This window comes from Cryptomeria japonica, chromosome 4, assembly GCF_030272615.1.
Source record: "Cryptomeria japonica chromosome 4, Sugi_1.0, whole genome shotgun sequence".
In the NCBI taxonomy this organism is placed as follows: domain Eukaryota; kingdom Viridiplantae; phylum Streptophyta; class Pinopsida; order Cupressales; family Cupressaceae; genus Cryptomeria; species Cryptomeria japonica.
In genome coordinates, this window is record NC_081408.1 from 177,501,720 (window position 1) to 177,515,601 (window position 13,882).

Consider the following 13,882-nt stretch of genomic DNA (forward strand, 5'->3'; position numbering starts at 1 on the left):
AGATTCCCATAAAAAATTTAAAAATTGTTGAGAAAAAATGAGGAAATTTTTCTAGAATGGTGCGAGGGATGAAGATAAAATTCCACTTTTGGCGTGAGAAAAGATTTGTAAATCAAAGAATGATGGCAGAGTGGGTTTGAGGAGTTGGAAAAAAATGAATGAAGCTATGGGAGCTAAATTGTTGTGGTCCATTTATAAAAATCCAAATCAGTTATGGGTTCAAATTCTGAGGACGAAGAACTTAGACAGTCAAGAGGATCAGATGATTTTAACCATTAGGAATCCACCAGCAGGTTCAACTATATGGAATTTTATTCTCTCATGTATTAAGGTAATTACAGAGCATATCACATGACAAATTGGTGATGGGAGGAGGGCAGAACTTTGGTTGGATTCTTTAGATGACTTGGAAATTTTGGGGAGCAATCAAAATTTGGAGGAAGTTAAGCGTATTTTGTGTGATCTTTAGGAGTCGAACATGAGAGATTACATGAAAGCATGAATGGTTGATGGAAGAATGGAGTGGAGATGGAAATTTCTAGACAATGTTTTACACAATGAGAATCACAAACGATTGACGAAAGGTATCTTCAAGGATAGGAGAGTTTTTGTAGTAGATAAATATGATAAAGTGGTGTGGTGGGGAGCAAAGAATGACAATTGTTCAATGAAAATTGGATACCAAATTATTGACAAAGTTGAAAGAGAAGAAGGATGGCCGACTAGTCTATGTTGGGGGAAAGAGTGCTTGCCCCTAAGGTAGGGGTGTTTGCATGGTTGGCAATAAAAGGTAGAATTATCACAGGAGAAAGAAGAAAATGATTAGGATGTATGGGTCTTACAAAGTGTGTTTTGTGTGAAAAAGAGGAGGAAAATGTTGATCATTTTCTCTTGAATTGTGACTTTTCCATACAGTGTTGGAGAATTATGCAACAAAAATAAGCATGGCATGGGCCATTTGCTGTATTTTTGAAGGATGTCTTCATTGGATGGCCAGTAAGTAAAAGGAAATTTGTCTTCTCTCGTGTATGGAAAATTTGTCCCTCAGTGATAATCTGGAAAATCTAGAAGGAAAGAAATAGGAGGATCTTTTAGGATAATTTAGAATCAGTAGTTAGAGTTTGTAATAGAATTAATGTTGCCATTGAGGAAGTAATGGGTGCAGTTGCTTCACAGTTTCACTTAGAGAAGGTTGTTTTTACAAAGGAAGATAATTGTATGACCAGAAATTAAGTTTAGGCCCGTTCATGGGCTTTGTAGGGTGAATTTGAGTGATGGTGAACATTGTTCAATAAAGTGGGAAGCACCTGTGCAAGGATGTTACAAAATGAATTTTGATGGTGCATCTAAGGGTAATCCGAGATTATTAGGTTCTAGCTTTGTGATTACAGATTGGATGGGGAACATTTTTGGTGATGGGAGCCCAAAATATTTTAGAAGGTACAGATAATGAACCAAAGGCTAAGGCAAGGCTATTGGTTGTTCATTGGGGGGTAAAATTGGGCATACAAAACCTTCATTTAGAAGGTGATTCACAAATAATTACAAATCCAATCATCAAAGGTGAAGCCCAAACATGGTATTTAAATAAATTTATGTAAAATTAAAAATGATTTAAATTTGTTCAGAAATTACACCATATCACATGTGCGATGGGGAGTCAATGAAGTTGTTGACGTATTGTCCAAGTGGGCAATATCATTTGAGGAAGTGGGTGAAACACATGTGGAAGATTACAAATATTTGGAGGATAATGACGTGGGGGGTTACGTACAATAGGGCATTAAACTGCATTTATTATTTAGTATGGTCGAGAATGTGTTGATGTGATTGGGCATTATTTATAGGTGTCTGGGCCTAGTTTGGATGCATCTGGTGGCGGTGGTTGTTGAGCTGTTGAAAGGGATGGAGGCTACATTTACATTGTATGCCTCCAAGCAACAATTGGCATTTGTTGGTGAAGTCTCTGCAAAGAGAAATTTCTATCTTCAAGTTCGATGATGATACCTTTGAGCAAATCATGAAGAATTTGCTAGGGGAGTTTTTTAAAGACAATGCATAAATATAGAGTGAATGTGGATGTGGTGTCCATGGTGTTGGCCTAGGGACCGGAATTGGGAGAACAAAAGGATGTTTTGGTTCAAGTGCTGTGAAAATGAGTGGAGGACGATTGGCTCTGTAGTTTGATGGATTTTCTGGACATGGCTATGCCTGGGGCAGGGTTTGATGCAAGAGAAGGCTTGACATTGACAAAATTCATGAACTAAGGGAATTCCAGTTTCCTTCATTTGTTGGCCCTTTGGGTTGGATAGGGATGAATATAGAGAAAAAGCGAGATCATCAGTTGGGACTCTCTCAAGCTCTACTTGAGAGAGGAAGAGATAGAGTCGTGTGGCAATGAATCTGTTGTACTTGTAATGAAGGATTCCAAGGGAAAGGGTAAGAGGAACAAGGTTGGAGTGCAGAGTCTGAAGCAGAAAAGAGGGGTGGTGTTGTGCATTGATGATGTTGTGGGTGGTGAAAGGAAGAACATTGCTGGTGAAGGCCCAGGTGGACATGCCCATTGCATACCCTAGTTTCTAGAGGAGATGGGGTTTTGGGCGCCCTGTGTTTTTTGTTTTGCTTCTACCATTATTCATATATATACTGTCGAGATGTTTTAACCTAAATGCATTGTCTGTAATGGGATTTTTGTGGTTTGGGCTATGGGTAGGATTTAGTTGTTTAGTTTGGTGGTCATTTGGGGCTCATTTTTGGTACCCTATTGTATGTTACAACCCTTGACAGGTTTAGTGTTGGCATATTTTATGACAGCCAACTAGTTGAAGAATGTAATGGTGGGTTGATGGGACTGAAATTGATTGACATTTTGGGGAGTGGTTGCCTACATATACTTCAATCTTTTTGAAAAAATTTGTAAATCTCAAATGTATTCCTTAAATATCAATAAAAATACACATATTACCGATTAAAATAATTTTTTTAAATTTTTTTATTAATTTAAAGAGGACATTTCTAATCCATGTCTCTACCTCTATCATCTTCATACATACACGTTTAATGATTTATTTTCCTTACAAATTAACTGTTTAAAATAATTATAAAATGTAATCCTAATATTAGTATTATATTATTATTTCAAATATCAAAAGTAAAGTTTGAGTTGGGATTTAATTAATCAGGTCATAATAGAGTAATAAACTTCTTTCATTGCTAGTTTATGTTAATTGACTGAATAAATATCATTATTACCATCCAAAACTAGATTCGGGCAGTCCTAAGGTCTTAGTCTTAGTTCTTGCACTCGGTCATGAGGATGCAAACACATAGGAGATCTCATCATCATGGCTAGTTGTTTATGCAAGTCTTCACAAAAATTGGTCATTTGTAAAGATTTATATTGTTAGACACATTGTAAAAGACAAAATTAGTCAAGTTTTCTCATTTGAATTTTTAGACATGATAAAGAACTTTTGAGATATGACAAAACAAATACAAAACTTGTTTGAAAGGGCTTGCCATAAAATAGAAATGCATGTACAGAACTAGGAGGAATTGTGATCTATATTACTTATGAAAGAACATGCTCTTGGATTACAATAACAAGCAATACAAGTTCACTTTTGATAACCTCCATAATAGTATAATCCTTTGAAATGCCCATCTCAAACAACTTATATAGCTTCTTCAGACATCCTTTTTCTTATGTTGAAAAAAAATGTAGGTAATTAATAAGTAGCAATAAAGACAACTCTAAGCTCACACAGATGCTTTTACAATTTTGAATTGTATCTAGATGATGCATTTAAAATGTAAAAGCAACAATATTGAGAAAAGAGTAATTGAGATACTAACTCTCGTGATTAGAGATGGAAGTTGAGGCATTAAATGTTTATTTTAGATATAGAAGTTGAGGTTAAATGTCTTTAGGCTAGATATAAAAGTTGAGAGGTTAAATGTTCATTGGTTAGATTTTGAAGTTAAGTAATTAAATGTCCTTTCATTAGGCATAGAAGTTGATGCATTAATTTTTTTTATTAGATATAGATTTTGAGATCAAATCCATTTTAATTAGATAATAAAGTTAAGAAGTTAAATATCATTTAATTAGATGTTGAAAATTAGAAAATCATATAGCTTAGCTAGTTTTGTAATGCCTATTACACAAGGTAAACAATATTTTAGATTTATGACTTCAGAGTGACTCATGTAGTACAACGGTTAAAACACTTGCTTGGTGATACTGCCACCAAGGTGCAAATCCTCGTTGGGCCACTGAGCTTGCAAGCTTGGTACTTTGGTTGAGCTGGTGTGCTCACGGATTTGAACAGTAATAGTGTTTCAACACCTTAAAAAGTGCCCATTTCCGATTAAAAAAAAAAGAAAGATTTATGATACAAAAGTTTGACATAAATATTTCTTGTGTTATATTTGAAAAATAAGTTAAGAACATATGTTAGAAACTACTTTGTAACATAGTTTATTTAATTTTTAAAAAATATTTTTTATGTTTCACAGGGTTCTATATTAATTTAAGATTTAATTTATTTAGTAATTATTAATTTTATATTGATTTAAAAATAATAAGTAATATGCACTAACATGTATCTTTCTTATAAGGAAAATTAAGTATCATCTATAGTAAGTATTTGTCATTTTTTTGTTTTGATCTATTTAAGATAAAACATAGTGAAAATAAAAATATTAAGAAATAAAGTGTATATATAAATGCAAAGAATATTTAACCACATACAAAAAAAATTATGTGTTTATTGAGTACAATTTGCATCATACATTAAAAATAGAAGTCATATCATTGATATAAAATTGAGGAATTAAAAAAAAATTGTTCTTTAAATAAATAAAAGTGAAACAAGCTTAACTTTTGATAATAATAGAAGATGATTTTGTTGATGTAAACTATATAACTTTTGATAATAATAGAAGATTTTGTTGATGTAAACTATATAGGTGTGTGTTTAAAGAATTATTTTACATGCATAAACAAAAATAGTAGAGGGTGTGTGCAACAACTTGTAACAAACACTAAAGTAGTGTAACTCCATCCATGTCACCCCTCTAGGAATTCTTAGGGAGAGAGTACATCTCATTACATGGGTAAATTTAATGAAACGTACTTAAAAATAAAATATATACAATCTTTTATAATTTGAGATTAATGATTAATTCACCTATATCTAATCATATTAAACAATTCTATTATTTAAATTTTGAATTATTAAATAAATTATTTTTACCTAAACCTCTTCCTAGTTTTAAAGTGTCACAACCCTCCTTTATCACTTTTTGATTTGATACAATTCTATTATATTTTTGGTTGAGCTATTGAAAATGATTGAATAAATAATATAAAAGATAAAAATGGACACACACGCACACTTGGAGAATATAATTATTTTTATTTTTATTTTCCCACTCAATTATGGCACATGTTGTAGGAGGAATTAGAAGCTTCTAGAGGAATCTTCAATGCCTTGCATGTAACTCCCCCACTAGGTTTTTAATCAATTTGCATGAGTCCAATATTGGAAAAGAATCTCATTTTTAATTAATTTCTCTAGATAGTAGAATTTAAGGATTTTTCCTATATATTGTATGCAAGTTTTCAAAAGAGAGAGTTGATTATGCTTTGAAATTTTTTTCCAAATTTCCTTGTTGTTAGTAGTAGGATCTTCTTGGTAGCCTCATTTTTCGTTGCAGGATTGTTAAGTTGTTCTTAAAGATTTCTCTCAAGTTGCAAGGAAGGATCTAAAAAGGATAGCTAGAGGATTCAACATCAAGCTTTGATAAGTCAGGTTCTCTCCTTTTGTCATCTCTCATTTACATATGAGAAATTTGCATTATCAAATGAATATAGTTTCTAGATTGTCCTTTATTGTAAATATTTTCTTCTTATTTAGGAATAAATATTGATAAAATACTCTCACATAATGCATGTAAAAGATAGCTTTATTATTTATTTTATTTCCTTTAGAAAAATATACATGTGATCTTGCTTTTGCTTTCCAAAGATTCTAGACTTGTGCAAAAATCATATTTCCCTTATTTAAAATTCTTTTTCTGAGATTAAAAAAAAAAATCTTCCCTGTGTGATTAAATGATAGCCATTTGTGTATGGATCTATCCTTGTTATTCTTCTCTTAAATTCATTACTGGATTGGAAAACAGAATGTAAATCTCATTTTCTTTAATTAAATCTTACCTCCCTCTGAATAATTATACCTCTGTGCAAATACAAGTTTGATCTTCTGCATATAAAGTTAATTAAATATTTCTTTTTCTTTTTCCTATGAGTAAAAATCCATTTCTCTCTTTGAATTAAGATTTGATCATAAATCTTAATTCCTTAAGAACAGTCGTACTTCTCTATGAACAGGAAAACATCTGGAAATAAACTTCGTTGTATCCATTATTCTCTGTGGAAATAAAATATAAATCCCTCCATGAATATTAGCTCCTGGAAATCTTCTTGAAAAACTTTGTTATCTCAGCACAATCATCTATTTTTCAGTTATCTGTACATTGCTGAAAAGTATTAATCCCTCTATGTTATTTCATCTCTGTGATTAAATTCATATCCCCATATTGATATTCCTTTTGTACATATATCTTTTATTCATATTTATATCTCTTTATGTTTTTAAATAAACTGGAAATAAGAAAAGAAAAAAAACCCACATATATGAATATCGCAAAGCGTTTTTGAACGTATTTCGAATAGGGAAGCGTGCAAGGGAGGTGGTAACCGTCGGGAGTGGTCACCCCCCCTACCCTACGGTCATTGCTATGGCAGTGACCGCAGGGTAGTGGAGGGGACCACAGTGATCCCCTCATCACTACGGGCCTACACCCACAGGTCCGCAGTGATGATGGGACCCATGGGCCCCCTCCACTCCCCATTAAATCCAACAAACCTCATACCCCTTTTTAGTATTTAGTTTTTTTTTATTTAATTGCAATTTAAGAAATATTAATAATTGCTTAGTTAGAATTTTAAGTTTAATTGTTATAAATTTTAAATTAGTAAAATTAAACTTAGGGAGTAAAATTTTAAGTTTAATTGTTATAAATTTTAAATTAGTAAATTTAAACTTAGGTAAATTTATAAGTAATTGGGATCATTGTATAGTGAATTTGCAATTTCAAATTTATGTGTATAATTGAAATCTCTCAACCTATTGGAGATTTATTGGGTTACTTAGTCGATAATATTTAGATTCATTTAAAACAATTAAGTCATAATATTATGATTTGATCCAAAAAATTTCTCTGTCTAAACTAATTACTATTTTGGAACCGAAGACTCTATAATTAATTATTCCTGTGGTAGGAATAAATCATTGCTTAATTTTGCATGTAAGTTACACTATTTTTGCATCATGCAAAGTACTTATACATTAATTGCATTTATTGATGTCTTTATCATCTCCATGTAAGTTATGCGTTTAATTATTAATATGCGAGTTTCATAATTATCATTATTATGTAAGTTATATTTCAAGTTTTGAATATTAAATAATTTAGTTATGGTTTTATTCCACGTAGTTCATCAAGTAGTTGTTTCAATTAATTGAGCTTTGCAATGTCTAATTATGCATGTTCAATTCATAATTGTTTTCAAGCATGATGTTTTCACAAGTTTCTTAGTTAAGAAAACTAAATAAAGGAAGTTGGAAAACCAAAACCTAGCAGCGTTCGGTATGTACAGTGCCTCTGGGTCACGCTTACAGGTAATGTCGTCGTGTTGAACTACTGCACTTAACGCCTAATAAAGATGCATCAACGACGTCTGTGGCATCATCCCTATAAATCGTCGGGGAGTAATAAGGGACACTTGGAAGTTAAAATCCAAGGGGTGGGTAATCCCACTTGGATCGATAATCTAACAAGATAATCCTTAAATGATTTTACATCCGTTGAGTTAAACCATAGTAAACCCCCTTTAGGGTTGATTAAGGGAAATGCTTTTATGAAATTGATTTAATCTCGAAGAATTGTTGTCAATTGACAATTGGTCAAGGGTGACGCTTATGATAGGTATTAGGAGCTAGTTGTTTTAGGCCATAAGCAATAGGCCATCATGAGCCTTTGCTTAAGTGCTACCACCGTGGGTAGCAACCGCAGAGAAACTATTTGGGACATTGACCCTAGAAAGGGTTGTGTACCCACTAATCAGTTTACATCAAACCATAGAGTAGAAAATAGAACCACATACTTTACACCTTGATCCCGTGCCGAAACGGGTATGTAGGCAGTCTTGGGACGGAGTTGTCCCTAGTACTCAAGCGTTTGTGGGTGGGGTCTAGGCTTGGTAAAAAGAAGGATTGAGTAGAATCCTAATTTGGAAGATAAGTGTAATTAAAAAGGAAAAATTAATTCGATGCATACTCAGAAGGAATCCCATATGGATTCGCTTGACTTCCCGAGGCTTTAAGCCAAATTCCGAGGCAGAATTCAAGCTTGTATTATGTTATTTAATTACTCCTAAGGACGACGACCTTGGTGCACTCCTATTAGAAGAGTGTGGTACTTAGTGAGTGGCTCAAGACCCGAATGGTCCCGATGAGGCTAAGTCTCTGGCCAGAGCACCCCCTATCCTATTGGATAGATGCCTACCCCATATGGGTAGATGCCTATCTTGTATTGGATAGATGAAACCCCCTGCCCCATATGGACAAATGCCTAACCCGTATGGTTAGATGCTCATCCTAGATGGATGAATGCCTAATCCTAATGGATGGATGCCCAGAGTATGTGATTGAATCAAACACAAATGATTAAATTAAACAAACAAAAAAAAAAGAATGGTCAAATTTGTTGGGTTAAACATGGTGGGTTGTTACATTAAGAAATTTTAAGACACATTTCAACTAATATGCCTCTATTCTAATCACTAAATTTACATGATTACAAACCAAGATCAATAACGTAACATACAAACATCATTATGAAACATCAAAAGCACCTCTACTATCAAACAACATTATGGAACTCTGTTTTTCTATTCTAATCATTAAATTTACATGATTACAAATCAAGATCAATAATGAAACATACAAACACCATTATGAAACATAAAAAGCACCTCTACTATCAAACACCATTATGGAACTAGTTTTTATTACTTGCCTACTATTTTTTATCATATTCTTAATTAGAAAGAAGGCTTACTCGACATTGGCCTTCACAACAATGTTATTGCTGAAGGATTTCCTCAAACTATACTATTGCAGATATGGAGAGTTTAATGTAAAACAATTTTTAATAACTCTTATGATCATCTGGAAATTGCAGTGCTAGATCTTTACTGTGACATATTTTATTGTCTTACTTCTATTTTCTCTCAATTGCAGGCAGATTCCAGGAGGAACTCAAAGACAAATTTCTAAATTCAATGCATCAAATGTCAAATTGACCAACTAAGCATGAAAAATAATAAAATTTGTATAGCTCAAGGTCTTAGACATATCTTGCAAAAATGACTAATGTTGTTGGTTTATGTTGTGCTAGTCTATATTTTTGGGTCTACCCTTCATGACCAGGTTGTTATGTTGCATGTTTATGGTTCAAAGATTGCTTACTACTTACTATAATGTTCAAGATAGATTTCATTGTGAATGCTTTGATAGTCTTTCTTGAAGTCATCTTAATGGTTGTTGTTATTTTGAGTTCTTTGATAGTCAAAATACTATCTTGTTGTAATTACCTCTACTATAATCTCCACACTTGATATTGAATAAAATAGTTTCCAAGCTAGGAATTACACAATACTTACCTTATGCGACAAAAATTATTGAACTCTACACACATAAACATTATTGTATGTACATTATTTTTATTTTTCATATCTTATTACTTAGTCAAGGCAAGGGTGTTGACTACTGAAATAGAGCTGTCAATACTCACTCAGTTAGAGAATGTATTGACCCACTATCAATGAATCTTATAGAATATCTAGAGTGAGGTAAGGGTTTATTCAACTTATCATTTTAGAGTGTAGTGATTGACTAAGGTTTAAGGACACAACTTGCATCTAGCAAGTATTTCACAATTAGGAGATCCATCTAGTGCGACTCAATTTTTCGGAACATAAAAGTAGGGTTAAATGGTTTCAATTTTTTTCTTTGGCTAAGTCCACATTTTGGCATCTTCGTATTAGCAAAACCATTCCAATCTATCACACATATCATTAGAAGAGAATACTTGGTTAGTCCAAAAGATAGTGTATATTTATAAATAAAATTGTTTTGGGAATTGCAACAAAACTTTAGTTCATAACCATTTAATTACTCAACAAACATAACCATTAATAATTAGAGTATTAATCATTGAATCCATGCAAATAGTTTCAATATTAGTTTTTATACCATAGTCTAGATTACATTGAGACATCAAGGGTTTCTTTAACATAAAGGAAAAAAATAAATTAAAGAGCAAATAATTATAAAATGAGTCTTTCATTCTCAAAAAGACTTTTGGTATCAATTCCATAACATCTTGAAAATCTAGATGAATTAAAGATAGACAATCATTATAAGATAAGGAACCCTCCAAACTCCATAGACAAGGTATAAGTAACTTTTGTGACCTTGAAGGTTATGGTGTGGGTATCATAAGTATTTTTTGCCCTTATAATCAAAAGAAACACCAATTAACAAAAGGAATAACAAAGATTGCAGGAAAGACACTCCGAGAGCCATAACTTCCACAAGAAGCACCTTTGCATGAATCAATAATCCAAAGAGGCATTGCAGTCAATATGCACAATATCCTCAAAGGTACTATTTAAATCCCATATAGGGCAATCCTTATCACCTCTACTATCAAACTTGATAGTAATCCAAACAGATGTTGATTTAGCCAAAAAAATCAACAACGCAATTTCCTTCCCTTCTAGTACAGCTCCACTGAAAAACATTGAAACCATTAATAAGGATGTCAACTTCTTTCTCAATTGCACAACCATTAAAATCCTTTGAATGGTTGAAATTGTAGGCTTTTCTGACCACCATAAATATTTTGTGAGATTAGATGTAGAATAAAATCAGGATGGGACTCAATAGCATTTAACTGGTCCACTAGAAGGTTCATGTATATGAGCCAACTACCATCTCCATAAGGACTAGGGGTTGGCATCACATAACCTGGAACAAAAGGTAAATAGTAGCTTGCCAAACAAGGTTTCCCCCATCCATAATCAACCTTATACAATGGAAAGCGTAAGCCAGAAGACACTACAATGGATGGTTCATCTATGAATCCACATATCTTTGGAAGAACTAATGATGGTTTTGATATCTCAACAAAATCCACTAAGCTTTGAAAATGCTCCTCATTTGCTGCACTATATATTGCATCATGAATTACCTTTGCACTCCAAGAAAGTGGCTCCTTCTTGATATCCTCAGCTCTAGCCCTAGCAAAAGGCAATGATATAACATTTCCAAAGTAGTTACTAGGCATTCCCATTTTTGTTAGACGATAACGCCCGTCTACAGTAATGCCCATATTACAACATATTGTGTTCTCAATATCTTGGCCTTGAATTAACATTTTCCAAAGATAAGCTGAAAAGGCCTCTAATTTGGTATATTTGTTTCCATTCTGGTTTGCATTTTGTTGGAGCTTTTCTATATCCTTGGCACTGAGATAATAGATTCTACTTGTTATGGCAGGCTGAGGAATTTGTATGTTGGGTTGTGGGAAAGATTGGACCTTTGTATATACATTTTTTATTTTGGAATTATAATTTGAAGGATCTTTAGGAATAAAAATAGAGCGTGTAAAGCTTGGAGTTATGGAGCCAATTGACTCATTTCTAGAAATATTGGCCCAACATGTGAGAAACAAGTTGGCAGAGAATGAATCTGCAATTCTGTGATCAAATATACAGCTCACAACTATGCCACCACAACTAAACTCTGTTACCTGCAATTGTCAAACACTTGGATGGGTTAAAATTCTCATAGAAGGAAAGTTATAATAAATTATTGAATACCCAATTAAATTGTTATTGTATGTGTATTTTAATTTTTTAAGTTTATATTTTCCTAGATCTGAACTTGTAGATTTTTATTGTTAATGTTTTGGATCATCCATTATCCATCATCAAAATATGAAAGCAAGAGAAGAGAGAAGTTCTTTAAAATAAAAGTTATAAATAATTTGTTAAAATAAAAAATAGAAATCATTTCACTTAATAAGTTTGAAGAAAACTTGAGAATTTCAAAAGTGAGATCTATATTTTCAGGAGTAAACGAAAGAAAAAGCAGCAGGCCAGGCGTAAACAGCATATTCTAAGCTTTGACTTACTTAAAAGACTCATATGAAATTACATGAATTGGTAGGCTCTATTAGAAAAACTTGAGTGATTTCATATGAGCTACCTAAGCAAATCAAAGCTTAGAATATACTATTTAAACCAAATCGTATTATACTCTATTGAATAAATCAATAATTTGACCAATTACCACTTTAACTAAAAGAATACCATCTTGATCTTATTTGGAGGTTCATATATAAAGGAAATTGGCAGCCAGAATTCCTCTCTGTATCAAGGTACCTGAACAGTACTTTGCTATGGAAAAAGCTATGGATTATTCAATAGCTGTAAAGATGATTGTAACCAGCCTTAAATTCTACATAGAATCATGACAGTAAAGATGATTGTAAAGATGATTGTAATGAAACCTGACCATAAGGGTGAAATATTTATATGCAAGCTAAATTTTGGTTCATTTAAGGAGAGTTCTAATAGATTTCCATAATCAATGTTACAATTATCAATTTTGTGTTTCTGGATTCGATTGCGTATGTCTATTTTGAACATCAATGTTTCAGATCATACTACATGATCTATCATTTTTTTAATTTCTTGAAGTCACTGTCATCCTAATGATGAATCACGTAGTGTGACCTGAAACTTGATGTTCAAAACTAGTCTATACACAATCGAATCCAAAAGCTGATTATAAAATTGTTTACTACTTGAATTATTTTCATATTCATTGAATAGTACTGTTGCAAAAGATTAATCAAAATTACCTGAACAGCAAAAACTGGTGAGCTATTTCCTTCAGAATCCTTTACAAGCAGAGGAACAAGCTTTCCTTCAATGGCTGCAATGGGATTGTAAAACTCCACTTGGGCAATACAAGTGTCAGCATAAGCTTCTGAAAATTCACCCCCTTTTCCATTGCAGACCATCTGTAAGTCCCCATTACCATGGCTGACCAATCTTCCAGCAAGAGCAGGGAAAGACACAAAAGCTCTGGACAGAGAACTTTTCTGAGTTGACAGAACAGATGCAAAACTGGTTTGAAAGGGCTTGTCATAACAGAAAAAGACATGAAAACAACCAGGAGGAATTGTGAGATCTATATTACTAAATGGAAGAACATGCTCTTGGATTACAGTAGCAGGGATTACAACTTCTCTTTTGACAACCTCCACATTATAATCCTTTGGAATGCCCATCTCAAATGACTTTCTCAGCTCTATTTTGATGCAAATTACTGCAATCATGTTTCTTCTTATATAGGAAGAATAAATCATGTAGAGAATCAATTGAGTTGAGATTAAAAACAAATTTAAGCTAAGACACAGATGTCCTGACAATCACGATTAATTTTCCTTGCTGTTCTTATCTCTGTGTCCCTTTTGTTTTAATGTTCTTGAGACAAGAAATTAAGATAAAGAAAAGAACCAAAAAAAACATTAAAAAAAAATACCGCGGTCTGCAGTGGGGCCCGCAACTCGCCTAATTTGAATTCGCTGCCGTACTACGCGGGGTATTCCATAAAGATATATAAATATATATTTAAAATAAAATTATAAAATAACAGAGATTTTAATTATGCCG

The 13,882-nt window shown here is 32.8% G+C and overlaps 1 protein-coding gene across 1 annotated transcript; it reads right to left on the reverse strand.

Annotated features, from left to right (window-relative positions):
* Window positions 1–10,598: 10,598 nt before the first annotated feature.
* Window positions 10,599–13,650, reverse strand: LOC131032070 (coniferyl alcohol acyltransferase-like). The gene is made up of 2 exons (XM_057962993.1): window positions 13,066–13,650; window positions 10,599–11,949 (listed from the first exon to the last, which is right to left on the reverse strand). The coding sequence occupies exons 1-2, from the start codon at window positions 13,573–13,575 to the stop codon at window positions 10,987–10,989; spliced, it is 1,473 nt and encodes a 490-aa protein (XP_057818976.1). The 5' UTR covers window positions 13,576–13,650; the 3' UTR covers window positions 10,599–10,986.
* Window positions 13,651–13,882: the final 232 nt, after the last annotated feature.

Bases quoted from the DNA above. Each gene is read 5' to 3' on its own strand.
- LOC131032070 (XM_057962993.1), bottom strand. From the start codon at position 13,575: ATGATTTATTCTTCCTATATAAGAAGAAACATGATTGCAGTAATTTGC. The intron at 11,950-13,065 runs GTAATTTTGATT...TGACAATTGCAG, and splicing joins CACCAGTTTTTGCTGTTCAG to GTAACAGAGTTTAGTTGTGG.